Consider the following 25,528-nt stretch of genomic DNA (forward strand, 5'->3'; position numbering starts at 1 on the left):
TTTAACCCATTTTAACTTAGTAGACAGATCTTCGCGGCTTTTTTACTTTCTTTTTAACTCTTCTCTTCATGGAAATTCACCATCGCTCTCAAACTCGTCGGATGAAACATCTCCTCCCACTAAGTTATCGTCCGTGTCGGTTTTGTCGTCCTTGCCTCCAAACTCGTCCTCGGTGAAGTCTTGGTACTCGGCTGGATTGGACTTTGGCCGCGGAGGCTCTCTCTTCTTGTGCTTGAGTGGAGGCGCCACAAACGCGATCTTTTCCACCAGTCCAGCCACGTCCGACTCTTGGCGCATCTTCTCCAGTCGAGCAGCCAGTCTGCTCATATGAGCTTCCAGAGCTTCTTTGCTTTGATTGTATCTAGCCCTGTACAAAGCCTGGAAGGAAAAAACACAGCAATGTTTCAGTGTGATCTAGAGAAACTTGGTAGAACCAAAAGGCGATGATCTAGCAAAACCGCTGGAGGACTTGAGACAAGAAGAACGATCAAGCAAAACGGTGATGTGTTTCAGTGTGATCTAGAGAAACTTGGTACAACCAAAAGACGATGATCTAGCAAAACAGCTAGAGGACTTAGAGAAAACAAAAGAAGATAAAGAAGTTGAGTGACAAGAAGAACGATCAAGCAAAATGGTGGAGTTGATCTAGCGTGAAAGAATCGGAGAACTTGAGAGAAAGAGTGAGAGCTACTTACATTTCTCTTGGAGAGCTGGTTCTCGGGAATTAGCTCGTTTGGCTGCCTGTAGTTCCTGCCTCGGTACATGTAGACAGTGGTGCCTATGATGTCTACAACGATGCCTCCGCTCAGTCTCGCCAGCTCGGCCGCCATGTCTTTGATCTTGCTCTTGTGGAACATATGGAGGTCGATCTGGCACGTCTCGTGGAACTTCCAGTGCTGGTGGATGTTTTCGATGGTTCCACCAAAAATCCCTCGCACTCCAACCGGAACGTAGTTCCTGTTCATGTTTGCGAGCTTCTTGAGCGAGTAGAGCTGCTCTGGCGTGAGTATTTCTGGATCGTGCTCGGACTCCTCGTCCGGTGGAAGTTTCAGGCTCTCGAGCCGCTGCTTTTGGAGAGCAAGCTTCCGTCTAGTCTGCAAGGTGAAGAAGAAAAAGAAAAGGAGTTAGAACACCTGAGATCATAGAAAACAAATGGAAGTACCAATTCGAGCCTCCACATAAGCTTTGCTTCCGGGGTCATGTTGTGCTGCCTAAACGCTCCTCTCTCACGGAGGAGCTTCGCATTCTCGATCGCTCGCCTTTTCTTCTCGTTCTCGTTTAGATTCAATCCAACGTACTCGCCAGTTTGTGGGTTCGTCCACCTTGCTTGAGCCTCCATGCACGAACTTGTCACAAAAGTTCGACAGAAGAATCGTTTTCCCTGCTCTGTCGCTGACGAGAACGAAGATATGGCGATGGAGTTCGTAACGACCTCGTTTTTCCCTGTGAGAACTTAGAACCATAAACACAATCGAAACTTCCAAAGATCATACCTCTTCTTGGATCGAAAATGGATACATGCTCGTTTTTTCCTGCAAGAAGCCTGCTATTAAGAACAATAGCCATGAACATATCAAGTTATACCTCTGGATTCTCGAGAAAAAATTCCTCTCCAGGCCAATCTGATCGATCCTGTGATGCGAATCCATCACGAAATCGGCACAAAGAGCTAGAATCTGCGCATACCTTGTCGTGATCGTGAGACAGTGCTCCACATTCTCCGCCCCGGAGCATCAAAACCCTAAACCTTTGGCATTACGAATAACCCTAGCAGGGATTTTGGAGGGAGGGAGAGGGCTGGCGATTTCGTCTCGAAAGATCGACTCCTCGGCGACTGGAGCACAGCGCCATGGTAGATTCCATCTTCGGTGAGCTTCTTGGCACGGCGTCCTGGTGAATCGCTTCCAGATCGGTGCTAGGGCGCCTACATTCAAGAAAGATCCAGGTCTGGACACCGCATTCTTGCGCAGCGTCTTGCGATGGCTGGATAGATCGACAAGGGTCGCGATGGAGCATCAGCAGGAGCCAGTCTTGGAAAAGGATTTGCACGAATTGCGGCAGGAGCTAGAGAAATCGATCGCCTCGGACACGCATACGTCGCTGGCGGCTAATATGCTGCTGGATGTTCCCATCGCCGACGGGAGTGGTGGAGGCTCTGTGGTCTCGGGGATTGATCGTGAGCCAGCGGTTGTCGTGCAGATGATTGGGAGCGTCCAAGGAGGTGATGCTGCTACTCCAGCTCCTGCTGGTGGTACGTGATCGATCGTTCCTTAGCTTAGCTTTGATAAGTTTTCTAACTGCGTGCTTTGTGAAGAACAACCATCTTCATTCCCTGGAGAAGACCAAGAACAACAGGTTCTTCGATTTATCACTGAGTTTCTTCGATTCTTAAAGCAGATTTTAGCTGCAGAGAAGCAAATATGGAGAAGGAAATGCCTTGAAAGGAAATAAGTTGGCTAAGAAGTTTGGAAGAAAGGTCTATATTGGGAACGTCATTGGCTTTGATCCTGAAAGACAATGGTACAAGGTATGAGTCTCATCTAAACTGTCTGCAATAGTGCCCATTCGGCTGTTGTGAAATGTGATAGGTTGAATATGAAGATGGCGACCAGGAGGAACTTTGGTGGTGGGAGCTGGAACCTTTATTGATTCAATATGAAAAACGAATGGAATCAATGACAAAGAAAAGATCACGGTCCGAAGGAGATAAAATAGCGTAAGAAACCTTTGATTTTTGAGCTTATGACATGTTTTGATAGTCAGGCTAAGCGGATGAGAGATCCGGACGAAGAATATCTAGAGCTGGTAGAGGAGCTCAGTATGTTCTCCTCGTCTTCAGGAACTTCTGAAGACGATGATTGGGATAGGGATATCAAGAAGACACCGAGATCCAAAAGATCGGGAAAGAAACGAAAGGCGGAAAGCTTGCAAGCTGAAAGAGGGAGCGTGTCTACTGAAAGTATACAGGCTGCCTCCGAGGAAGCTGCTACTGAATCCGTTAGCCGGAGAGTAGTCAGATCAAAAAGCTCCTCGGGGAATGAGAACGGCTTCAGCTTGATCGGAAGAGAAACCAGGAAAGTTTTTAAAGGAAGAAATTATATAGGCAAAGTTATTGAGTTCGATCCGGAGGCAAAGTTTTACAAGGTGCGTGTTTCTCTCTAAGTCAATCTCCTCCTAATTTATTCTTTTATTATGTCTGCCACAGGTTGTATATGAGGATGGGGACTCGGAGGAGCTTGAGTGGAAGGAGTTAAAGGCTACATTAGTTTCCAACGACGGCAAATTGCTTGTCAGCAATGGCCATGTTGAAACAGAATCCAAACAGTCCAGCAATCCGTCCAGCAACAGATCCGTAGATGACACAGAGGTGAATGAACATACTCCAAGGAGGTACCTACGTTAGTTCGCTGCTTAGTCCTTCCCCTGATATTACCATATTGTACAGGGGAGGAAAAAAGCTGGATGAGATGCCTCTGACAAGCTCTCAAGTCAAGTATCCAGGCGCATTGCATCCAGCGTTTGAAAGAGCCCGTTTCTTGGAAAATAACACTGAAAAACTGGAGTATTTTGCATGGGGCGAAGTTGTCGCTTTCGACAAAGCTAAGTGTCCCGATCTGAAAGCTATGGGGACTCTGCCAACAAAGTCTCCCATTGTTCATTTAGCCGTAAGTAGTTCAATTTCATCGTTTACGTCTAATACATATAAACAATTTCAGGCAAGCCAGCATCATCTTGCTGTGTTAACAGCTGCGGGACAGGTTTTTGTTTGGCGAAACAAGCATGGAAATATTACTGAGCGTTGCGATGCATGGGAACATATTTCCAGTCTGGATGATAAAACTATAGTTTTGGTTGACATTGCTGGACCAGAGTTGGAGAGATCATCGGCAGGTTACTCTTCTCATCAAGAAGACCAGGTGAATTGTCAAAGCTTTTCGGCAACATTTTTAACGCACTCTACAGGTTCCAGATCCTTTTTTCCTAGCTGCGGTGTCTTATAATGGAAATGAGTACGTTCTTCAAGGTTCTCAGCCTCATGAACCTGTATGTATTAGATTGCTGTTCTTTATCTGACATATTACCTCCTGAAGGTTCATACTTATTCTTTGTTGGAGGAATTCCAGTATCCAAGCCTTGAAGATTTATTGAAATTGAATGACACGACTGTGAACAATTTGGGCCGGATTTCTCAAGTGGCTGTTGGAACCGTTGACGCATTTGACGAGCCTCCATTCATCGGGTACATGTGGCTTCAAGTTATGCACGCTTAACATAGTTGCAATGCAGGTACATTATGGACACCGATCGCGTTTATATTAGATCTGCAACGAAGGACTTCATGGAAGAAGTGAACCACATCACAGGATTTTCGGGAAGGCCTTTGAAAATCCAGGTAGTCTATGCGTCTATTTAGTTATCTTCTTATCGTGATAATTTTAGTGTGGAAGTGCATATCACGCTATTATTCTGACTGATGATGGTCGGGCCTGGACTTGGGGTCGTGGTTATTTCCCCGGCACCGGCAATGCAACATTTTCTGTATGTCAACCTGCTCTTGGCAGTCTAGTCAACCGAAAGGTTTCTGGTTTTGTTTTTATAAATCTTTGTGTAGTAACATTTCAGTAACAGGTTGTGGATATTGCTTGCTGTGGTCAGAACTTTATAGCTCTAACAGATGACGGTGAAGTTCACCAATGGACTCACGGACTTCCCAATTCCTTCCTCGGCGTTGAGAATTCACCAAAATCAGCTTTAAAAGTTCCAACAGAGGACAAGCTACAGAAGGTTGCACTTGGAGTCGGGGTAGTCGCTGGAATTTCTAGCGCGGGAAAGCTCCATACCTGGAAGACTTCTCTTGGACACCCAACCTCTGCCAAATGCGCTACACCGCTGAGTCGTGATGAGAAAAGTAAAGATACCTCTGTTGCTGCACTAGGTATGTATTTTCGGATTTGAGCTACCTAGTTCACGGTCGCTACTTAACTGTAGGGACGAGATCTATGCTAAAAGTCTTCTGCGTTGCTGGCTCGTCAATAGCAGTCGGGCGAAAGAAGCCACGAGGAAGGCCTGCCATTGGAAAAGACCCCTGAAGGTGGTGTACACTTATTGTTGCTATTTCTTACTCTTCTTTTCCTCCAGGCAGAAGATTAGTATGTACAATACAGATTGACTCAAGGTGACTACTTTGTCCAGTTTTGTATGCAAAATTACAGCAATATAGAATTCAACTAATTGCTTTTGGCAAGCTCTTTGGAAATACTCAGCTACCAACAATCGCGGCAAGAACAAAATCCGTTCTCGAAGTGGTGAAACCTGGTGGCGTCCCTGACAGCAATTTTTCTGTTTAAATGTTTGGACAGAAACTTGATGACGTTATGGCAGTCCGAGCAGACTCTGAGGTTCTTGACGATGCAAAGAGACGCCTCGGGTGGAGTGTTGAGAACTCCAAAGGCAAGTGCAAGCTTTTCACTGTGGTAACTTAATGACTGCTCCGTTTCTTCTTCTTCCATTTCAGCTATCCTTGTGTCTGGAACGTACCCGGCCTCCTTCATCGTCTGGAACAGCCTCCTCAGCTCGTTATAAGCGTCATCTCTCCGTGGATGCGTCTCATCGAGTGAATAGAACTCGTTGGTCTGGCCTTTGATGGTGATTGTACTCTTTCCAGGTAGCTTCTTTCTGCACTTGATTCTTATCTGGTCTCTGAGTTTCATTTCCGCAGCTCTGTCCCCAGCGCTGGCGTAGATGTTGGACAGCATAACATAAGGTGCTGGATCTTTTATGGAGCTCTCGTCCAACTCAAAGAGATGGTTAGCAACCCGGCCTGCCCGTTTCAAGTCTCGGAAAGTCCGGCAAGCACTGAGTAAGCTCGTCCATGCTACAGCACCGGCTTTAAATGGCATTTTAGTGATGAGAGTTTCTGCGTCTTTCAGGTAGCCAGCCCGTCCAAGGAGGTCAATCGCGCACAGAAAGTGTGACTCGTTTGCAGTGACACCATAGTAGTCACCACTTACCAACGAGCTGAAGATATCAGAGCCTTCGTCGAACAAAGCGCCGTGGCTACAAGCAGAGAGAGTGTTGATCAGCGTTATCCCGTTGGGCTCCACTCCTGCTTGAACCATGATCCGGAAGATGTCCAGAGCTTCGGAGCTGTATCCATTCTGTGCGTAGGCCGCGATGATCGCTGTCCAAGATACTACGTCACGGTAAGTCATTTCAAGAAACGTTTGCCTTGCTAACTCCGGGAGACCGCACTTGCCGTACATGTTGCAGATTGAGTTGGCGACACTGATATCCTTGGCCAATGCTTCATCCATTCCGTCGCAAATGATCCTACCCAGTGAAGAAGCCGTGAGGTTCGCACAGGCATCGAGCACGCTGCAGTAAGTCATCCTACTCGGCTGCAACCCTTCCAGGTCCATGCGTCGAAAGAGCTCGAGAGCCTGCTTTGGACGTCCGTTCTGGCCGAATCCAGCGATCATGGCATTCCAGGAAATGACACTTTTGTCCGGCATCTCCCGGAAAAGCTTCTCGGCCTCGTCAACGCGAGCGTTCTGAGCGAAAGCCGTGACCATGGCATTCCAGGAGACAACAGTCCGGTCCTTCATGCTGTCGAACAAGCTCTTGGCCTCGGAGACGCAGCCATTGTAGCCGAGCGCCGAGATCATCACGTTGTAGGAGGCGACGCTGGGCTCCGGCATCCTGTGAAACATCGACTTGGCCTCCTGGAGCTGGCCAGTATGAGCGTACAGAGAGATCATCGCGTTCCAGGCAATGGTGCTGGGCTCCCGGGTGGAATCAAACATCGACTTTGCTTCCTCCTTGTGCCCGGACTTGGCATACATGGTCACCATGGTTGTCCACGACGCAGAGGTCTTCCCGGGCATCCTCTCGAACAGCCGCCTCGCCTCGGGGATCCTCCCAGCGTTACCGTAAGCCGCGATCAACATGTTCCAGGAGAGGACCTTTGGACAGGCGACGGCGTCGAAGAGCTTGCGAGCATCTTCCAAGCTCCCGCAAGCCGAGTACATTTGGACGAGCTGGTTCTGGAGCTCCGGGTCGTGGTTGAGGCCTTGCTCCACGACCTGGGAGTGGAGGCGCTTACCTTCGGCAAGGGACTTCGACTTGGTGGCTCGTCCCAGCGCGTCGAGGAGGTTGGTCTTTGCGGCAAGATTTCTTACCGCCTCTGTTGCAGCTCCAGGCAATGCGGCCATGGTGCGGAGCCATCGCCTTTGGAGCTTCAGGGCGCCCAACTCGCGCCTTCTCTGGAACATGCCTAAACCCTTGGAACTGAAACGAAATGGATCCAAGACGAAGCAGTTGCGTTGATCATATCAGGTGACTTCTTACTCAATGATTTATGTTTCGCTCACATGTTTCATCTTTGTCCGGATCATCTTCTTTCAGTTTTTTCTGTCCATGCATCAGCCTTTGTACATCAGATCAGTAATATCATCACTGCTCAGGAGATCGATATTATCAAGTGCCGTACCCAAGATCGCGCTGGATCGCATTGAGGACGATCGTAAGAGTGGATGCCATGCTTCGCCATTCTGCCGCCATCCTAGTGCACCCGAGCAGAGGACTCTTTTTTCGGAAGATCCACAGCCAGCCAGTGTACACGTTGTTCAACGAGGTCTGAGAACCCAGCCGAAATGATTGATCGAAAGAAAAAATAAGTTTTCGTGGACAGACTCTGGAAAAAAAAAATGGAGGAGCTTTTTCTCTACTCTGACTACCTCAAAGAAGCGAGAGTTTTGAGTTAAATACCAGCAGTTCAATTTTATTCGAACGTAAAGTTTGTAAGCCATCCACATATATAAATTCAACTAGCAACCAGCAGTCTCCCAAAATATTTTTCTTGAATTTTTTATTTCCTCCAATAAAATTTTAAGGTTACATACAATTAGTGTGACCATGTTGATGCATAATTCTGGTTATGCCATAATAAAATGCAAAATTATTTCTGGTTACCCTAAAATAAACTCTCATATTTAGGGTAACTCACAATATCACTCATAATTGATAATTTTCATTTCCATTGTATAAAAACAACAGTGTTTATGATAGTTTTAATATGAGAATCAGAAAGATGGCCATGCTTATTACAAACTCTAACAAACTGAGACTGAAGATTATCACATAAAATTAAAAGTAGAATAAGAACGAATGTCTTCATCATCAAGAGGTAAATTAATACCACAATTATTTACTTCTAAACAATTATAAGTGCCGAAAAGCATAGAAGCATTTTATATAGTACATGAGATGGCACCCAGATGGCAATCCACAAAGGCCTATCTTTTATCTCCTCACTCAAGAATGGCTGTCGTATAGATTGGACACTGCCACGTATAGAGATCCATCCACAAGTTCTGAAGCTCTTATATTTACTTACTAGTAATTTGGATGATAGGATCAGGATCCATAGAACAAGTATGGTAATGATCAGTTGATTCACTAAATGTACGAAAATAATTTTTGTATTAGGAATAATTTCAATATCATCAAGCAATTATACTTCAGATTTTCTTGTAAGCAATAGAAGCCTTTTATTTGAATAATAGAGCAGATGGCAGCCTATCTTCTTAACAATGCTTATATCTGCTCGCTCAACAATGGCTGTCGTATAGATTGGACACTGCCACATATAAAGATCCATCACCACCACCCAGACGCGAGCTCTGGAGCATCTCACTTCCTGCGGCAGCTCCAACCTCGAAGCTCTTATGGGTTTTGCATGCATCCAGCAGCGCCATCCACGCCCTCGAATCCGTCTGGAATGGCATGCTCTTGATCAGCTCCTCCGCCTCACCGATCCTGCCCGATCGCCCAAGAGCGCTGATCAAACACCTCTAGTGCTCCGGCCCCGGATGAATCCCTTGATCACATCTCATCGCCACGAAGCACTCCCAGATCTCGTCCAGCAATCCCGAGTGTCTGCACGCCCCCAGGATGTTAGTGAAGGCCACCTCGTCGAGATGGATCCCCTCCAAGCACAGCTCCTGGAAGATCTCCATCGCTTGCCTGCCATGCCCGTGCTGGGCATACGCCGCCACCATCGCAGTCCCTCGCCTTCATCCGATCAAACACCTCCCGTGCGGCGATCACATCCCCAAACCGCGCGTAGAGATTGACGAGCGTCGTGCCCACGACTGCGTCCCTGTCGAGGCCGGACTGGATCGCTCCGTCGCGAACGAGGAGGAAAGATCGCCGAAGCGCGTGCAAGCGGCGAGAACGGTCGCAAGACTGGAAGCGTTGGGTTTCACGCTGAGGATCATCTCCCTGTACAGCTCCAGCACTTCCCTGTCGTGCCTCGCCATCGCTTCTGCAGCGCTCCAGCAAAGAACATCTTCCCTAGAGATCTTTCGGAATGCCGATCTCGCACAGTCCAGCCAGTGTACAAGCTGACGAGCGCGGTGCCGACGATGGTATCCGTCTCGATCTGGGAGCCTGGCCGGGAATGGAGCAGCACTGCCTCTTCTATCCGGCCCAAGCCCGCTATTGCATTAAGAACGCTCGCGTACGTGAAAGCATCGGGCTTCACACCAGCAGACGCCATCTCCTGGTAGATCTTCAAAGATACTTCCAAATGCCCAGCTTCGGCATTTACTGGGACCATTGCGTTCCAAGACACAACATCCCGGTGCGTGATCCGATCGAACATCTGCTTCACCCGATCGATTCTACCGCACTTGGCATACATCGTGACCAGCGCATTTTGAAGACCCACGTCCTGTTTGATCCCTCTTTCCACGATTCGCTCGTGGATTTCCAGCCCCTGCTCCAGGCATTTCAATCTAGCGCGAGCGGCGGCTGGATCTACGTGCTGGAACGGACGAGAGCTCGGTAGAGACAGAGCGCCTCTTGCTCCTTGCCGGCCCCGACGTATGCCGAGATGATGATCGCCCAGGAGAATTCGTTCCGGAGTGGCATGCTATCGAACGCCGCTCTGGCATCTTCCAGCCTCCCGCAATCTCTGTACATCTGGACGAGCAAGTTGCCCAGGAACCTGTCGCGGGCGTGGCCGCTGTGGATAATCCGGGCATGGACACGCCTCCCGTCCTCGAGCAGCCTCGATCGGGCACACTTCCGGAGGATCGTCGCGTACTCCTGCCTGAGCTGAGCATACCTGGACTGTGGTGGTTCCATCTCGATCCAGCGAGCACGTTTGCTAGATTATCTGCGAACTTGGGAAGATCTATTTCTTGGGAACTTACAACATGAGAGTTCCACTCACTCGTACTCTTCTGGAGGAGCTAGGCAATCCCGCACGGTTTGAGCCAAGTATGGGTTCTCCATTGCCGCTCCTTGTCATTAAGTTGCTTGTTAATGATCCATGTCGTAGTCGCGGCCCATTGTAAACTCGCCAGCGTAGCAGAACGCCGACAGCACGGTAATCATCATGACGTCGCTGGGAGCCGCGCCGCCGGCCTGGATCATCCGGTGGAACACCCGCAGTACGCCGTAGTGGTCGCCATTCTGCGAAAATGCCGTGTCCACGGCACCGCGTCGTCATTGCACCTCTGCCGCACGCGGTAGAAGAGGTCCTCCGCGTGGGGCAGGCTGCCGCACTTGGCGTACGTGCTGGTCAGCGCAACCACGTCACTTCTTTCGTACAACCCGGCCACCCGGAGCGCGGACACCACGGCGCAGGAATCAAACACGCGCAAGAAGCTCGCCTGGTTGGGTTCGATTCCCTCCAGGTCCATGAGACGAAACACTCCCAGCGCTTGCTCTACGTGTCCTCGCTGTGCATATGCCAGGATCATCTCATTCCACGTCGCCATAGTGCCCCTGTACGGCACTATGTTGAAAAAATGCCGGGCACTAGCGAGATACCCGCAGCTGACGTACACGTCCATCATGCCCGCGGCTCTCTGCAAATGCCAACATCGGGTATTTTCTTTCACCATAGCTTTCCAGTGCAGATAGACTCAAACAAAAATCTTACCCTGGAGAACATACCGTTAACCAAGTAGGCTTTGAGCATGTTTAGATAGCATTTTGGTCCCTTTTCCTTGATTGGGAAGAACACCTCCTCCACCTCTCCAATATGCCTGTTTTGGGCATATGCTGCAATCATAGCCGCATTTGGATTATAGACTTTTGTGTATGCAATGTAAACATCCTTGATTAAGCCATACAAGTTTAAGTAATGCCACCTACACTTAAATTGTGTATTAGTTTTTTTATGTCCTTCTTTAGAAACTCAATTATTAATTGCTTTATATTTGTTTTCAAACACTTATTTCAGAGTTCTATTCCTGCTTTTAGCTTTTGGAATTAAAGATTTTAATTTAAATGTGTTATGTTTGTTAAATTTCTACTTTGGCCACTACCACATAACACACTTTGTGTTTAAAAGTTTGTATCTTAGACCAACTATTAGATCTTTGTAAAAACTCACTAAATTTTTGAGATTTTTGGATTGATGGAAATGAGTTTTAGACTTGGAGGTGATATGGATTAACATTCACTCCATAATTTAGGAAAACATTGTATGCATCAAAATGTCTTTGTGAGTTCATGTGAGTTTGATCCATCTTTTTGTTTTATATTAAGAGACAATCATTTTTAAACAACATTTTAAATAGCATAGCTAAATTAGGGGGCATGTATTCTCAATAAAAAATGAAAATGATGTGAAGATTACCTTAGTACAAACTCCTAATAAATAGAAACAAAAGCAGAATTAAATCTCATGCCGAGTACAGCCCTTTATATATCACTTAATTAATATTCATATTGAAAAACCATCTAGATTAAAAACATAGAATTTTTTCCTTTCTTTTAATTATATCAAATAAACATATCGATCCAGATTTTCGTATAGCTAAACAAACCCTTCCATACATATTGTAATTTGAACAAAGCTTTTTTGTTGACCATAAAATATTTTTAATGCCTTGTATAACAGCATTTCCGCTTGATTTTATTTGCAAATAGCAGTTAGTGTCTTTATTTCTTGTAAAACTCTCCCATATTACTTTTTTTGGTAAATAATTTTTACCATATAATTTAAGGTCACAATTTGATTCCATTGTCATTCTATACCTATGATTTAAGGAATGCAAACTGTTCCCTTCAGGGAGATAAGTTCCAAAAAACTGATCAGGACCACTTATAAGTTGATAAGTATAAGGCCAACAGGTATTTGAACCAATATCAAAATTATAACTTATTTTATGGGGCAAAATTAGTGGGGGATCAATATGAGGATCTCTTGTAGCTTCTCCATTATTTATATATTCAAGCTCATAATTTTCAGAAGTAATAATAAGATGACCCCATGCATTTAGTAATGCTTCTCTTACAAATGTTGAATATAATTCTTGTATTCCTTTATATAATTGCTTACTAGTAATTTGGATGATCGAATCAGGATTCATAGAACAACTATGATAATCGCCAGCTGATTCACTAAATGTACGAATAATAATTTGTGTATTAGGAAAAGTTCCAATATCACTCATACCTATTGAACCTAATTGATAATTTTCATTTCCATTGTATAATATGTCAAGCAGTAAAACAACAGTTTTTATAATAGTTTTAATATGAGAATCAGAAAGATGACCGTGCTTATTACAAACTCTAACAAACTGAGACTGAAGATTATCACATAAAATTAAAAGTAGAATAAGAACGAATGTCTTCATCATCAAGAGGTAAATTAATACCACAATTATTTACTTCTAAACAATTATAAGTGCCGAAAAGCATAGAAGCATTTTATATAGTACATGAGATGGCAGCCAGATGGCAATCCACAAAGGCCTATCTTTTATCTCCTCGCTCAAGAATGGCTGTCATATAGATTGCCACGTATAGAGATCCATCCACAAGCTCTACTTCCAGCAGCTCCAACCTCGAAGCTCTTATAATTACTTACTAGTGATTTGGATGATAGGATCAGGATCCATAGAACAAGTATGGTAATCATCAGTTGATTCACTAAATGTACGAAAATAGGTTTTGTATTAGGAATAATTTCAATATCTCTCACACCTATTGAACGTAATTCATGTATAATCTTAGTTTATGATAGTGTTAATATGAGAATCAGAAAGATGATTATTGCAAAATCTAACAAATTGAGACTGAAGATTATCACATAAAATCAGAAATATTTCATCATCAAGCAATAAAGAAATAATATAATTATACTTTAGATTTACTTGTAAGCAATAGAAGCCTTTTATTTGAATAATAGAGCAGATGGCAGCCTATCTTCTTAACAATGCTTATATCTGCTCGCTCAACAATGGCTGTCGTATAGATTGGACACTGCCACATATAAAGATCCATCACCACCACCCAGACGCGAGCTTTGGAGCATCTCACTTCCAGCGCCAACTCCAACCTCGAAGCTCTTATGGGTTTTGCATGCATCCAGCAGCGCCATCCACGCCCTCGAATCCGTCTGGAATGGCATGCTCTTGATCAACTCCTCCGCCTCACCGATCCTGCCCGATCGCCCAAGAGCGCTGATCAAACACCTGTAGTGCTCCGCTCCCGGATGAATCCCGTGATCACATCTCATCGCCACGAAGCACTCCCAGATCTCGTCCAGCAATCCCGAGTGGCTGCACGCCCCCAGGATGTTAGTGAAGGCCACCTCGTCGAGATGGATCCCATCCAAGCACAGCGCCTGGAAGATCTCCATCGCTTGCCTGCCATGCCCGTGCTGGGCATACGCCGCCACCATCGCAGTCCAGGAGATGGTGTCCCTCGCCTTCATCCGATCAAACACCTCCCGTGCGGCGATCACATCCCCAAACCGCGCGTAGAGATTGACGAGCGTCGTGCCCACGACTGCGTCCCTGTCGAGGCCGGACTGGATAGCTCCGTCGCGAACGAGGGCGCCGGAGGAAAGATCGCCTAAGCGCGTGCAAGCGGCGAGAACGGTCGCAAGAGTGGAAGCGTTGGGTCTCACGCTGAGGATCATCTCCCTGTATAGCTCCAGCGCTTCCCTGTCGTGCCCCGCCATGGCTTCTGCCGAGATCATCGTGCTCCAGCAAAGAACATCTCTCCTAGAGATCTTTCGGAATGCCGATCTCGCACAGTCCAATCTCCCACAGCCACTGTACAAGCTGACCAGCGCGGTGCCGACGATGGTATCCGTCTCGATCTGGGAGCCCAGCCGGGAATGGAGCAGCACTGCCTCTTCTATCCGGCCCAAGCAGGCGAGCGCGTTAAGAACGCTTGCGTACGTGAAAGCATCGGGCTTCACACCAGCAGACGCCATCTCCTGGTAGATCTTCAAAGCTACTTCCAAATGCCCAGCTTCGGCATTTGCTGCAACCATTGCGTTCCACGACACAACATCCCGGTGCGTGATCCGATCGAACACCTGCTTCGCCCGATCGATTCTACCACACTTGGCATACATTGTCACTAGCGCATTCTGAAGACCCACGTCCTGTTTGATCCCTCTTTTTACGATTTGCTCGTGGATTTCCAGCCCCTGCTCCAGGCATTTCAATCTAGCGCAAGCGGCAAGAGCGCTGGAGAAGATGAACGCGTCCGGCTGGATCTCCGTGCTGGAACGGACGAGAGCTCGGTAGAGACAGAGCGCTTCTTGCTCCTTGCCGGCCCCAACGTATGCCGAGATGATGATCGCCCAGGAGAATTCGTTCCGGAGGGGCATGCTATCGAACACCGCTCTGGCATCTTCCAGCCTCCCGCAATCTCTGTACATCTGGACGAGCAAGTTGCCCAGGAACCTGTCGCGGGTGTGGCCGCTGTGGATGATCCGGGCATGGACACGTCTCCCGTCCTCGAGCAGCCTCGATCGGGCACACTTCCGGAGGATCGTCGCGTACTCCTGCCTGAGCTGAGCATACCTGGACTGTGGTGGTTCCATCTCGATCCAGCGAGCACGTTTGCTAGATTATCTGCGAACTTGGGAAGATCTATTTCTTGGGAACTTACAAGATGAGAGTTCCACTCACTCGTACTCTTCTAGAGGAGCTAGGCAATCCCGCACGGTTTGAGCCAAGTATGGGTTCTCCATTGCCGCTACAACGCGCTCCTTGTCATTAAGTTGCTTGTTCACTGCAAGAATGATCCATGATCCACAAACAAAAAGCTTTCCAGGAATTTTTCTTACCCGCAGCCTCGGTAGAGTGAGAACCTGGTGCCACTCTTATATCCACCTAAGATCAAAACCACTCAAACTCGAGAAAACTGGAAGAGAAGCCATACCTTGAAGCGAGGTGGAAGAGAGTGCATGAGCTTCACTCGAATGCACAGTCCAATCAGCGTTGCCATGCTACAGTGCTGGACTGTGGGAGTAAATGTGACCCTTGCAAATTCATCAGGCTAAACCAATCTAGAAGAAGAGAGAAATTTCTTTCTTCCATACCTCACAGAGCTTTGCTTATCGTCCACTTCGATCCCCTCTTCAGCGAGCACATTTAGCTGCTCCAGCGAGTATGGATGCTCCGGATCGCGGATATCCCTCAAGTGCTGTGCTAAAATCGTCAAGGAAACCGAGGCGAAATTCCGTCCAGGTCAAGAAAAAGGATATCGAAAACCTCCAAGGCGTCGATTTCTTCCACGGCGCTCTCGTCTCCGATGGAGGGGCGCTGCCGCCGCGTCGCCTTGCGCTCATGGATCACCGGATTCGCATTCTGGAGCGCCATGACATAAACCCTAGAAGAAGAGAGGATATTCCCACAGAATATTCGTCAAGAATATTCTGATAGAATATCCTCAATTCGAAATTCTTATGAAAGTTCGCGTCGCATGAAATGGAGGAGAGTTTGGCTCTCTCGATCCTACAGCACCCTCCTCCTTCCGGAAGAGATCCACAGGCTGCGCAACAGCCTCGCTCACGCAGATTCGGCAACGTTTACGCTGCTGCTCCGGCACTGCAGCAACGCGAGGGCGCTACAACAGGGCAAGTTGATCCATTCGTATATCATCGAGAAAGGCTACGATCAGGACACCTTCCTCGGTAATCTCTTGGTAAAAATGTACTCCGAATGTAACTGCATTCAGGATGCCCAGGCGGTGTTCTCCAGCATCCGTCACAAGAACGTCTTCTCGTGGAACATCATGATTGCAGCATTTGCCCAAACGGGGGATATGCAGAAAGCGAGGAAATGCTTCGATCAGACACCGCGGAAAGACGCAGTTTCATGGACGACCATGATGACGGCTTATACGCAAGTTGGAAAGTGCAAAGAGGCCTTGCAGCTGTTCAAGCTCATGGATCAGAGCGGTGTCTATCCGGATCAAGGCGCGTTTGTCAGCGTTCTCAACGCCTGTGCTAGCAAAGTCTCGGCTTCCGAGAGGAGAGAAATCCTAGAGCACCTTGAAACTGGAGTTTCGGATTTGGATGTGGTGCTGGGAACCTCCATGGTTGGCATCTACGGGAAGTCTGGAGAGATTAACAAGGCCCGAGCGGTGTTTCGACAAATGCCCAAGAGGAACGTTGTCTCGTGGACGGTGATGGTCGAGGCAACTGTGGAGGATGGGAACCTGCAGAGGGCGAGGGAGCTCTTTGAGAAGATGCCGGAATGGACGACGGCTTCGTGGGTGGTAGTGATCAGCGCTTACGCAAGGCTCGGGGAATTGCTCGAGGTTGAGTGTTTGCTTGACAGAATGCTGTATCAAAACGTTGCCGCCTGGACTGTCGTAATTGCAGCAAATGCACATATGGGGCATGTGCAAGAGGCTGCGTTGCTGTTTCAGCGAATGGATCAGGCGGGCGTGCCTCCGGATAAGATCACACTCGTCAACATTCTGGATGGCTGCGCCAAGTTTGGGGCGCTAGATATCGCGAGAACCATCGAATCTGGAATCGCAGATACCGAGTTCATGAAGGATGACACTGTAGTCACGAATTTAATCAACGTTCATGGCAAGTGCAGCAGCGTGAAGCACGCAATCGAGCTCTTCGAGGGAGAGGCCTTCCTCCTGGACAGTGTGATTCTATGGTCATCTACAATGGCAGCACTCGCACAGAACGATCGAGCGCACGAAGCAATCGAGCTCTTCCACTGTCTACAACTTTACGGGATGGAACCAACGAGGATCACTTTCAGCATCGTTCTCTTCGTTTGCAGTCACGGTGGCATGATGAAACGAGGGTGGGAGAGCTTCCTGGCTATGCAAGCTGATCACTTCCTCAAACCGGATGTTGATCACTTCGTTTCCATGATCGACCTCCTGGGAAGATGCGGATGGCTCGACCTTGCTTTCGAGCTGATCGAGACAATGCCGTTTGTGCCAGACGACGTTGCTTGGACGATCCTGCTCAACACATCCAAGCTCTACGATGAGTCAACACGAGCGCGGTTGGCGGCGAAGCACCTGATGGAACTTGGAGACGAAGACTCGGCGCCTTATGTCTTGCTAGCTGGTGTTTGCCGTTCTAGCTCTCCGCAACAAGACGAGGAACTCTTTCCCCACAGCCTCTCGCTGTGATTGTATGAGCTTCTTGAACTCGCCAAGTTTCTGCTTGAGGCCGGGGACACTGGACGATAAAGCCATCTCGAGCATAATGTCCATAGACATCTGCGAGGCTTCAACTTTTTCAGGAGCAGCCCGAGCTGATGCAAGTCAAAAGACTTTTGAGTACCTGCGATTCACAAAGGTTGAGAGTGTGTAGTCTGTGAGCATCTCCCTCGTCTTAGTGCCTGCCTTGCCAACAGTTTCCACACCAACAACACGAGTAACTCTTTCCTTACAATGTGATTGTATGAGCTTCAAACTCGACAAGCTGGGATTGGACATCACTCGTGTACAAGGTGGAGGACTATCACTTCGAAGTGAAAGCAACTTTAGTTTATGGAAAGTAGTGTGAGTATCACCACTACAACTCCGCTTTGTATTGATCCCAAATTTCTATGATCTTGACGCATCCCTCGCATCGTCGAGAAGAGCCTCTCGTGTTTCTTAAACAGCGGCAGCATCCTGCAGGAAACACAGACGATATAAAGTCGAGACATACCCGGTGGGTTTCATATGCTTGCACATTGACAAGCACAGGAAGTAGAGCTTGAAGAACAGCAAAACGAACTTGCTTGTTTCCCAAGTTGTATGCCATACCCAATGGTTCTAACTTCTTTTGTGGAGCTCTCTTGACGAAGAGCTGCCACTTGAGACTGGCGAAAGCAAAGGCGAGCAAGAATTTGACGTTGCCATACGCACCTCACTCAGTTTGCTGGAGATTTCGTTGGACGCCACAGTGAAGTCACGTTCGTCGGCCTTCCCTTCTCCAAGCATGAACGGGATGTCCTGGAACTGGAGCAAGAACTCGGGCCTCTTCCTCTTGCGGCACCACTTTGCGGTTTGTGTTGACATGGAATGGAACTGTAACCTTTGAGAAGTAGTAGTCGAGCCGGTTATCCATATCCGAAAAGTTGTAATTTGCATCCCTGTCATTCAAAACCTAAAAATTTGGTGGTGGAAGAATATTCTCTATGCATCATGCAACAATTCCTTACAGCCAATCGAATGAATTGATGGTAACTATGCATTATCCAACAACTCCTTACAGCCAATCGCTGTGACTGCGTGATCTTCGAACTCGCCAAGCTTTGCGAAAGCTCTTTGTCCGCGAGAGAGATCGCCTTGAAGTCCGCAAGCGCCAAGCAGAGCCACCAAGGACACCTGGTCCGGTTTGAAAGGCATGGCTTCGAGCAGCTCCTCGGCCTCTCCCATCCTGCCGCTCCGGCCCAGATGATCTACGAGGCAAGTGTAGTGTTCCTGAGACAACTTCGCCCCGAAGTGATCGTCAAGGATGGGGTGGAGTTGCGAGAACTTGGTGCCGGCGTGGCTACAAGCCGTGAGCGACGCGAGGAGAGTTACTTCATCGGGCTGGATCCCATGGAGTAGCATGCTGCAGACGAGCTCCATGGAAGCTTTGGACTCCCCGCTGTGTGCCAGTGCTGCGATCATCGCGTTCCAGAGCGGAGCACTCGGCCTCGAGAACGCCACCATTCTTTCGAACACACTCCGAGCTTCTTGGAGGCAGCCGCATTTTCCATACAAGTTCAGCACTGCGGTGCCGACTCTCAGATCGTCCAAGAGCTCGGCTTTGGCAGCGGCGACGACGAGCTTGCCGTGGACAAGATCTGGCAAGCTTGCACAGGCGTCCAAGGCAGAGACGAGCGAAATGGCGTCGTGCTGGATTCCTTCCACGTCCATTTCCACAAACAGCTCGATCCCCCGGCGAAACTCTCCTCCGTGAAAGCACGCGGCAAGCATTGAGTTCCATGACGCGATATCTCTCTGTGGCATTCCATCAAAAACTTTCTTGGCATCAAGGTGGCGAGGGTTTCTCGCGCAAGCCGAAACGAGAGCGTTCCAGGAGACGACGTTCCTGCTGGGCATTTGCTGGAACACAAGCACGGCATCGTCGAGCCTGCCACACTTGGCATACAAATCGACGAGCGCAGTCCCGACAACAGCATTTGAGAGTAGACTATCGCGGCAGCAAATCTCTCGGTGGATTTCACTCCCAGTTTGGAGATCCCCAACACTTCCACAGGCATCCAACACGACCACGAACGTCACCCTGTCTGCCTGGAAGCCTTCCAAGTCCATGAGCACGAAGAGCTCCAGCGCTTCTCTGGGATGCCCAGCCTGAGCATAGGCTCCGATCATCGCATTCCAGGCCACGAAGTCGCGCTCCAGAGGGATCATCCCATCGAACAAGTTCCTCGCCTCTTGGAGTCGCCCGTGACGACCAAGTACCGCGAGCATCGACGTCCACAGCACCGTGTCTCTCGACGTTACTCTTTCAAAGCATCTCACGGCCTTGTCCAGCGATCCGAACTTCATCCCATGCAAGTTGACGAGCGCGGTTCCAATCTCGGTGTCCGATTCAAGGCCAAGCTCGTCGCTTGCAGCTTCGATCGGGCGAGCAGCCGCTGGTGTAGCGGAGCAGGCATCCAGAGCGATGAGCAAAGACACCTTGTTGGGAGGAACCCCATCCAGGAGCAGCGCCTGGAACAGCGAGAGAGCCATCTCGGGGTGCCCGTTCTGGGCGTACGCCGTGAGCATCGAGTTCCAAGAGACGATGTTCCTCTCGGGCATCTTGTGGAACGCAAGCTCCGCGATTGACAATTCACCGCTCGCGGCATTTGCTGCGAGGATTGTCGTCCAGGACACTACATCTCTCTCCGGCGCGCTCACAAACACAAGATCGGCTTCCAAGAACGAACTAGAATCTCTACAAGCCGCGAGCATCGCGTTCCAGGCAACCAAATTCCTGGATGGCATGCGATCGAAAACACGCTCTGTGGCCCCAAAATCCCCATTATGGGCAAATGCGACAAAGAGGCTGTTCCACGAGAAGCTGTTCTTCGCGGCAATCTCCCCAAACGCCGCCACCGCATCGCGGACGCTACCGCAGCGCCCATACATCTGGACGAGGAGATTTCCCAAGAACACATCCCTGTCCAGCCGTCCGGATCGAGCAATCTCCGCGTGGAGGCGCCACCCCAGCGCCAAGCTGCCACAGCCGCGAAGAACTGGCCCATAGAAGCGATGGATCGACGCCAGGCCACTCGCAATGGCATTTCTATCCCCAATCCAATCGATCAGCGCCCCTGGGATCGATCAATCCACTCGCATCAATCCAAGCGATCAGAGCCCCTGGCATCGATCAAGCCGCGCAGGCCAGCGAGGAGAGAATACGGCGCGGAGTTGTGCGGATCAAGCTCCATCACCGCCGCCGCCGCCCGCAAACCCCGGAGCCAATCGCTGCTCGTCCGGCAAGCGCTCAGCAGCGCGACCCACGCCGCGGGATCCGGCTCAAACGGCATATTCAGCAGAAGATCCTCGGCGCTGGCCAGGTCACCACACCGCGCAAAGTAGTCCACCACGCACACGTAGTGGTCTGCGGTGACTGCCACGCCGTACTCGCGGCCCATTGCACGGAAGTAGTCCACCGCGGCAGTCAACTCACCAGCGTGGCAGCACGCCGACAGGACCGTAATCATCGTGACGTCACTGGGAGCCGCGCCGCCGGCCTGAATCATCCGGTGGAACACCCGCAGTGCGCCGCGGTGGTCGCCATTCTGCGAATATGCCGTCACCATGGTCGTCCACAGCACCGCGTCGTCATTGCACCTCTGCCGCACGCGGCAGAAGAGCTCCTCCGCGTGCGGCAGGCTCCCGCACTTGGCGTACATGTTGACCACGCTGGTCAGCACCACCACGTCACCTCCTCCGTACAGCCCGGCCACCACGATTCCCTCCCGGAGCGCGGACGCCACGGCGCAGGAGTCGAACATGCGCACGAAGCTCGCCTGGTTGGGTTCGATTCCCTCCAGATCCATGAGACGAAACACTCCCAGCGCTTGCTCTACGTGCCCGCGCTGGGCATATGCCAGGATCATCTCATTCCACGTCGCCACGCCCTTGTACGGCACTATGTTGAAAAAATGCCGGGCACTAGCGAGATCCCCGCAGCTGACGTACACGTCCATCATGTACTGGAAGGTCTCCAAATCCCTGTACGCCATCCTCTCAAAGTAGTCCACGGCTCTCTGAAAATGCCAACACCGGGCATTTGCTTCTACCATAGCTTTCCAGTGCTCGCAGCGCTTTTCCAGCATAGAATCAAACAAAAAGCTTGCCTTAGAGAACATACCGTTAACCAAGTAGGCTTTGAGCATGTCTAAATAGCATTTTGGCCCCTTTTCCTTGATTGGAAAGAACAGCTCCTCCGCTTCTCGAATATGCCCGTTCTGGGCATATGCGGCTATCATAGCCGCGTGAGTGATATCACTTGGATTATAGACCTTTGCGTACGCAGCCTCGGCATCCCTGACTAAGCCACACATTCCGTACAAGGAGATAAGAAGATTCCCGTAGTATGCCTCTTGATCGTAGCCCCTGGAGGCGAGAATCTCGTGGATGCGCTTTCCCTCGTCGAGGGATCTTGCGTTGAGAAATTGCTTGAGCAAAGCGCAGTAGAGCTTGATCTCCGAGCTTTTCTTACGCTGGATTGGCATAGCGGAGTAAAGATTTTCCTACCACCTAGATTCATGTCACACATGGTGGAAATTTTTCTTTCATCAAATGTTGTCTATACACGTAACGCTAACTCGTCAAATCAGAAGTTTACAAGCTGTGGATGATTTACTCGTACAAATGCTGGCTCTTTGGCCGCGCGAGGCCGATTGGGACTGGCGAAAAGGACGTGGAAGACGACGCCCAGCGATTCCCAGTGCCAGACTCCTGGGCCCTGCGATTCCTTCGTGGAAGATCCTCCCCAATCTCGGCTGCGCGGGGATTTCCATCGCTAACGCTCGAGTGTGACGACGACGAAGAAGAAGTCGTGCTTTGCCGCCGCGAGGTGAAAAGATTCACGACCGATCGCTCCCACCACCATTTCAAGCTCTTGGTTGCCACCGGGAGCAAGAGGAACGCGAGCCTCAGAGCCAGGAAGCACGCCGCGAGCGTGAGATACATGTTGCCCTCAAGTAACTTCTCGGGAGAGATATACGGGCACATACCAGCCGGAGGTCTGCCTTGGCTCGAGTGAAGGATCAGAGCTTCCGAGGATCCTTGAACTTCCGGCGAAAATCCTGGACAGAAGCAAGAATGGATGAAGCTGGAGAGAAAGAGAGAAAGAACTGCGCAAACAAACCAACCTGTCATGTCTTTGTAAAAGCTCGCCAAGTTCTTGAGATCTTTGGATCCGTGGAAACGAGTCCTGGACTTGGAGGTGAGATGGATCAGTGTTGGGAAGCTATTCACTCCATACTTCGAGAGAACACTGCATGCATCGAAACGTTCTTGTGAGTTTCTGTGAGTTTGATCCAGCTCCTCTTTCCATACCTCGGCCTCACGCTCGATTCCTCCACAGCGATGTGATACACCGACGGATAAATGGAAGACATCGTGTCAAACAATGGCCTCATGAGCTTCGAGAATGGACACCACGACGCGTAGAGCAGTAGCATCGCGCTGGATTCCTCCTTGGACACCGACCACAAGGAACTCAGCGTTTGCTCCAGAGTAGCGGAGCTCTCGTTTAGCTAGAACACAAACCAAGACCACAAAATCAAATGCGCTCTCTCATCGTAATCCTAGGCGATCGCGATCGATCTTACCTCAAGAACCCGAGGAACAAGGCTCACGCGATTGACGAGCTCCCCGATGACGACCTCGTCGGGGGAGTGGAGAAAGATTTGCGCCAAAGAGGGGCGCTTGCAGCACGGCGCCTCCGGCAATCCATCCGACGATCCGAAAGAATGCAAGGAGAAGAGGAGGAAGAGAGCGTGTAGCAGCAGCCTGTGAGGATCGAGCATGGTCTTCTTCCCCGAAAACCCTAGGAGCTGGAATGAAAATTTAGGGCAACAAGAAATTTTTTTGGAAGGGAGAAAAGAGCCATGGTCCATTTCGTGGAGAGGGAGGGGATCGAGGGCCGGATCTTCCTCGTCACCGGCGGCGCTGGCTTCGTCGGATCGGCAATCTGCCTGGAGCTCGTCACTCGCGGCGCTTCCGAGGTGCGATCGCTGGACGTGAGCAAGGCATCGCGAAATCTCCCGGCGCTCAAGGCCAATGGCGTGAAATGCATCACAGGTATGGCGCTCACTGCCGGAAATCTCCGTGAATCGAGCTGCGCAGAGACAGGAAATCGCGAATTTCGCGAGGATTGATGGATGGATTGCAGGTGATGTCCGGCGGAAAGAAGCGGTAGAGAACGCGATCAAGGGCGCGCACTGTGTGTTCCATGTGGCATCGTTTGGGAGCTTGGGCAAGCAGACGCTCCAGGCCGGGAGGATCGATCAGACCAACTTGGATGGAACTTGCAACGTCATCGATGCCTGTGTCAAGCACGGCGTGGAGAGGCTCGTGTACACGAGCACCAACAATGTTATCTTTGGAGGACAGCCTATCATCAATGGAAACGAGGCCATGTCCTACTTCTCGATCGAGCATCACTGTGATCCTTACGGCCGGAGCAAGGCACTGGCGGAGCAACTAGTGCTACGAAGCAACAACAGGCCTTCCAAGTATGCTTTCTAGATCACCGAGTTTCACTGCTACGCTCTTCCTGGTCTTTCTACTTCGTGGTCTTCCTGCTAAGTTCACTGCTAAGTTCTTCGTGGTTTCCTGTTCTTTCTACTTCACTGCTAAGTTCTTCGTGGCTTTCTTGTTCTTTCTACTTCACTGCTAAGTTCTTTGTGGTTTTGCTGTTCTTTATACTTCACTGCTAAGTTCTTCGTGGTTTTCCTGTTCTTTCTACTTCACTGCTCGTGCTAAGCTCGTCGTCGTTTTCTTGTTCTTTCTAATTGACTAATGATTTCTTCGTTTCTTCCCAGAAAAGCAAGCCGCAAGCTCTACACTTGCGCTATTCGATCGCCTATAGTCTACGGACCCGGAGAAACACTCCATCTCTCAAGAGTCCTCAGCACTGCCAAGCTCGGGCTTTTCTTTTCCAGAATCGGTGAGAGCAATGCCAGAACCGACTTTATCTACGTCGACAATCTCGTGAATGCGCATCTACTGGCTAGCATGGCGCTCCTCGATGATGTTCCTGGAACTGGAGGCGTTCCCACGGCAGCAGGAAAAGCTTACTTCGTCTCAGATGGTACTTCACAGCCAATTCTCTTTTAACCATTAACACAACGAGCGTTTCTTTTTCACAGACGCGCCAACGAACTACTTCGAATTCGTCCGTCCTCTCGTGGAAGGCTTGAACTACAAATTTCCACAGAGGGAGCTGAGCGTGTCGGCTGCTTTGAGATTCTCATGGTTTTTCTGGGGACTCTATGGATTGCTATATCCATGGTTGGAGAGATCGTGGATTCCAGATCCACTCTTACTTCCTTCCGAGGTCCACAAGGTTGGCCAACTCTTATTTTTCTCTTCTTGAATCTAAATTGTCTCTCTTGAACAGGTTGGAATCACACACTACTTTTCCTCTCTACGAGCACGCCAGGAGCTTGGCTACGTCCCGCTCATCGATCAGAAGGAAGGTCTGGAGCGAACGCTTGCCTACTTGAAAGAGAAGAAGCACAGAGAGCTCGAAACGCCAACTTTCGGCTGGTGGATCGGCATCTTGGCGGCTATGTTTGCTTTGTTTTGCTCGGCCTTCGTGCCTGACCCCTTCATGGGACCATTCGAGTGCGTGCGGAGCCTGGGAGTCCTCCTCCACGGCTCGATCCGGAACCTCAAGCTGGTGTTCCTCACCGCGTGCCTCGCTCACGCCGCGGAAGCTAGCTACGCCTGGAAGCTCGCAAAGTCTGTGGATCCCGAGAACGCGAAGGGATGGTTCTGGCAGACGCTAGCGCTCGGCTTCCCGTCCCTCAGGCTGTTGCTCGCGAGATCCAAGCGGAAGAATGCGTGAAGAGATGGTAGAAAGAAGCTCCCTGGGAAGAGATGGATCGAAAGAAGTTCTCTGGTGAGAGATGGATAGAAAGAAGTTTCCTGTGAAGAGTGGAGTTCCCAGGAAGTTTTCGAGAGAAGTAAAATCTTTGTTTAGAGCAGCTTGGCGAATCAAGAAGAATGTTATGGTGGAAATCTCTGTTCTAAGCTCTCGAAAATAAAAGAC

At 49.5% G+C, this 25,528-nt stretch overlaps 10 protein-coding genes across 11 annotated transcripts; 3 read left to right on the forward strand and 7 right to left on the reverse strand.

Moving 5' to 3' along the window:
* Nucleotides 1–7: 7 nt before the first annotated feature.
* Nucleotides 8–1,757, reverse strand: LOC112351468 (uncharacterized CRM domain-containing protein At3g25440, chloroplastic-like). Its single transcript, XM_024689438.1, has 6 exons — nucleotides 1,687–1,757; nucleotides 1,585–1,632; nucleotides 1,494–1,532; nucleotides 1,163–1,443; nucleotides 696–1,094; nucleotides 8–378 (listed from the first exon to the last, which is right to left on the reverse strand). Exons 1-6 carry the CDS (start codon nucleotides 1,715–1,717, stop codon nucleotides 67–69), a joined length of 1,110 nt encoding a protein of 369 aa, XP_024545206.1. The 5' UTR covers nucleotides 1,718–1,757; the 3' UTR covers nucleotides 8–66.
* Nucleotides 1,758–1,763: 6 nt separating this feature from the next.
* LOC112351466 lies at nucleotides 1,764–5,232 on the forward strand. Of its 2 annotated transcripts, none has more exons than XM_024689434.1 (15): nucleotides 1,764–2,251; nucleotides 2,315–2,355; nucleotides 2,405–2,527; nucleotides 2,589–2,716; nucleotides 2,760–3,144; nucleotides 3,206–3,390; nucleotides 3,446–3,665; nucleotides 3,717–3,917; nucleotides 3,964–4,044; nucleotides 4,092–4,240; nucleotides 4,288–4,393; nucleotides 4,441–4,578; nucleotides 4,630–4,936; nucleotides 4,990–5,092; nucleotides 5,140–5,232. In XM_024689434.1, the coding sequence occupies exons 1-14, from the start codon at nucleotides 2,008–2,010 to the stop codon at nucleotides 5,088–5,090; spliced, it is 2,409 nt and encodes an 802-aa protein (XP_024545202.1). In that variant the 5' UTR covers nucleotides 1,764–2,007; the 3' UTR covers nucleotides 5,091–5,092; nucleotides 5,140–5,232. The 2 variants fall into 2 exon arrangements, with proteins under 2 accessions (XP_024545202.1, XP_024545203.1); XM_024689435.1 differs by having other exon boundaries at nucleotides 2,411–2,527.
* A 6-nt stretch (nucleotides 5,233–5,238) lies between these two features.
* Nucleotides 5,239–7,332, reverse strand: LOC112351467 (pentatricopeptide repeat-containing protein At4g02750-like). Its single transcript, XM_024689436.1, has one exon. The coding sequence runs from the start codon at nucleotides 7,269–7,271 to the stop codon at nucleotides 5,265–5,267; it is 2,007 nt and encodes a 668-aa protein (XP_024545204.1). The 5' UTR covers nucleotides 7,272–7,332; the 3' UTR covers nucleotides 5,239–5,264.
* A 3,104-nt stretch (nucleotides 7,333–10,436) lies between these two features.
* LOC112351477 (pentatricopeptide repeat-containing protein At2g34400-like) lies at nucleotides 10,437–11,083 on the reverse strand. Its single transcript, XM_024689462.1, has 2 exons — nucleotides 11,036–11,083; nucleotides 10,437–10,877 (listed from the first exon to the last, which is right to left on the reverse strand). The coding sequence occupies exons 1-2, from the start codon at nucleotides 11,081–11,083 to the stop codon at nucleotides 10,437–10,439; spliced, it is 489 nt and encodes a 162-aa protein (XP_024545230.1).
* A 1,991-nt stretch (nucleotides 11,084–13,074) lies between these two features.
* On the reverse strand, nucleotides 13,075–15,611 carry LOC9644398 (pentatricopeptide repeat-containing protein At3g12770). The gene is made up of 5 exons (XM_024689437.1): nucleotides 15,533–15,611; nucleotides 15,368–15,473; nucleotides 15,208–15,307; nucleotides 15,113–15,158; nucleotides 13,075–15,057 (listed from the first exon to the last, which is right to left on the reverse strand). Exon 5 carries the CDS (start codon nucleotides 14,864–14,866, stop codon nucleotides 13,259–13,261), a length of 1,608 nt encoding a protein of 535 aa, XP_024545205.1. The 5' UTR covers nucleotides 14,867–15,057; nucleotides 15,113–15,158; nucleotides 15,208–15,307; nucleotides 15,368–15,473; nucleotides 15,533–15,611; the 3' UTR covers nucleotides 13,075–13,258.
* LOC112351478 (protein AE7-like 1) lies at nucleotides 14,951–15,647 on the reverse strand. Its single transcript, XM_024689463.1, has 3 exons — nucleotides 15,540–15,647; nucleotides 15,373–15,471; nucleotides 14,951–15,136 (listed from the first exon to the last, which is right to left on the reverse strand). The coding sequence occupies exons 1-3, from the start codon at nucleotides 15,645–15,647 to the stop codon at nucleotides 14,951–14,953; spliced, it is 393 nt and encodes a 130-aa protein (XP_024545231.1).
* Nucleotides 15,648–15,750: 103 nt separating this feature from the next.
* LOC9644399 (pentatricopeptide repeat-containing protein At2g21090) lies at nucleotides 15,751–17,436 on the forward strand. Its single transcript, XM_024689464.1, has one exon. The coding sequence runs from the start codon at nucleotides 15,751–15,753 to the stop codon at nucleotides 17,434–17,436; it is 1,686 nt and encodes a 561-aa protein (XP_024545232.1).
* Nucleotides 17,437–18,483: 1,047 nt separating this feature from the next.
* On the reverse strand, nucleotides 18,484–21,977 carry LOC9644080 (putative pentatricopeptide repeat-containing protein At1g77010, mitochondrial). The gene is made up of 2 exons (XM_024689465.1): nucleotides 20,708–21,977; nucleotides 18,484–20,567 (listed from the first exon to the last, which is right to left on the reverse strand). The coding sequence occupies exons 1-2, from the start codon at nucleotides 21,975–21,977 to the stop codon at nucleotides 18,484–18,486; spliced, it is 3,354 nt and encodes a 1,117-aa protein (XP_024545233.1).
* A 127-nt stretch (nucleotides 21,978–22,104) lies between these two features.
* On the reverse strand, nucleotides 22,105–23,279 carry LOC112351479 (5'-adenylylsulfate reductase-like 3). The gene is made up of 3 exons (XM_024689466.1): nucleotides 23,091–23,279; nucleotides 22,733–23,006; nucleotides 22,105–22,553 (listed from the first exon to the last, which is right to left on the reverse strand). Exons 1-3 carry the CDS (start codon nucleotides 23,277–23,279, stop codon nucleotides 22,105–22,107), a joined length of 912 nt encoding a protein of 303 aa, XP_024545234.1.
* A 44-nt stretch (nucleotides 23,280–23,323) lies between these two features.
* LOC9644401 (short-chain dehydrogenase/reductase family 42E member 1) lies at nucleotides 23,324–25,497 on the forward strand. The gene is made up of 5 exons (XM_002984320.2): nucleotides 23,324–23,553; nucleotides 23,645–23,987; nucleotides 24,297–24,565; nucleotides 24,624–24,820; nucleotides 24,875–25,497. The coding sequence occupies exons 1-5, from the start codon at nucleotides 23,361–23,363 to the stop codon at nucleotides 25,322–25,324; spliced, it is 1,452 nt and encodes a 483-aa protein (XP_002984366.1). The 5' UTR covers nucleotides 23,324–23,360; the 3' UTR covers nucleotides 25,325–25,497.
* Nucleotides 25,498–25,528: the final 31 nt, after the last annotated feature.

The sequence above is a fragment of the Selaginella moellendorffii genome, unplaced genomic scaffold (genome assembly GCF_000143415.4).
Source record: "Selaginella moellendorffii unplaced genomic scaffold, v1.0 SELMOscaffold_62, whole genome shotgun sequence".
NCBI lineage: Eukaryota > Viridiplantae > Streptophyta > Lycopodiopsida > Selaginellales > Selaginellaceae > Selaginella > Selaginella moellendorffii.

Coding starts and splice junctions, on each gene's coding strand:
- LOC112351479 (XM_024689466.1), bottom strand. CDS start 23,279: ATGCTCGATCCTCACAGGCTGCTGCTACACGCTCTCTTCCTCCTCTTC. Junction 23,007..23,090: donor GCGTGAGCCTTGTTCCTCGG/GTTCTTGAGGTA, acceptor TTTGTGTTCTAG/CTAAACGAGAGCTCCGCTAC. Junction 22,554..22,732: donor GCATGCAGTGTTCTCTCGAA/GTATGGAGTGAA, acceptor GCTTCTGTCCAG/GATTTTCGCCGGAAGTTCAA.
- LOC112351478 (XM_024689463.1), bottom strand. CDS start 15,647: ATGGCGCTCCAGAATGCGAATCCGGTGATCCATGAGCGCAAGGCGACG. Junction 15,472..15,539: donor AAGAAATCGACGCCTTGGAG/GTTTTCGATATC, acceptor ATTTTAGCACAG/CACTTGAGGGATATCCGCGA. Junction 15,137..15,372: donor TGGACGATAAGCAAAGCTCT/GTGAGGTATGGA, acceptor GAGTGGCACCAG/GTTCTCACTCTACCGAGGCT.
- LOC9644398 (XM_024689437.1), bottom strand. CDS start 14,866: ATGGAACCACCACAGTCCAGGTATGCTCAGCTCAGGCAGGAGTACGCG.
- LOC112351466 (XM_024689434.1), top strand. CDS start 2,008: ATGGAGCATCAGCAGGAGCCAGTCTTGGAAAAGGATTTGCACGAATTG. Junction 2,252..2,314: donor TACTCCAGCTCCTGCTGGTG/GTACGTGATCGA, acceptor TGCTTTGTGAAG/AACAACCATCTTCATTCCCT. Junction 4,394..4,440: donor GAAGGCCTTTGAAAATCCAG/GTAGTCTATGCG, acceptor TGATAATTTTAG/TGTGGAAGTGCATATCACGC.
- LOC112351477 (XM_024689462.1), bottom strand. CDS start 11,083: ATGATTGCAGCATATGCCCAAAACAGGCATATTGGAGAGGTGGAGGAG. Junction 10,878..11,035: donor ATATTGGAGAGGTGGAGGAG/GTGTTCTTCCCA, acceptor TGGCATTTGCAG/AGAGCCGCGGGCATGATGGA.
- LOC112351467 (XM_024689436.1), bottom strand. CDS start 7,271: ATGTTCCAGAGAAGGCGCGAGTTGGGCGCCCTGAAGCTCCAAAGGCGA.
- LOC9644080 (XM_024689465.1), bottom strand. CDS start 21,977: ATGCCAATCCAGCGTAAGAAAAGCTCGGAGATCAAGCTCTACTGCGCT. Junction 20,568..20,707: donor GAGCAGCGATTGGCTCCGGG/GTTTGCGGGCGG, acceptor GATCGATCCCAG/GGGCGCTGATCGATTGGATT.
- LOC9644401 (XM_002984320.2), top strand. CDS start 23,361: ATGGTCCATTTCGTGGAGAGGGAGGGGATCGAGGGCCGGATCTTCCTC. Junction 23,988..24,296: donor AGCAACAACAGGCCTTCCAA/GTATGCTTTCTA, acceptor GTTTCTTCCCAG/AAAAGCAAGCCGCAAGCTCT. Junction 24,821..24,874: donor TTCCTTCCGAGGTCCACAAG/GTTGGCCAACTC, acceptor TCTCTTGAACAG/GTTGGAATCACACACTACTT.
- LOC9644399 (XM_024689464.1), top strand. CDS start 15,751: ATGAAATGGAGGAGAGTTTGGCTCTCTCGATCCTACAGCACCCTCCTC.
- LOC112351468 (XM_024689438.1), bottom strand. CDS start 1,717: ATGTGGAGCACTGTCTCACGATCACGACAAG. Junction 1,533..1,584: donor TTTTTCTCGAGAATCCAGAG/GTATAACTTGAT, acceptor GGCTTCTTGCAG/GAAAAAACGAGCATGTATCC. Junction 1,095..1,162: donor TTATGTGGAGGCTCGAATTG/GTACTTCCATTT, acceptor TTCACCTTGCAG/ACTAGACGGAAGCTTGCTCT.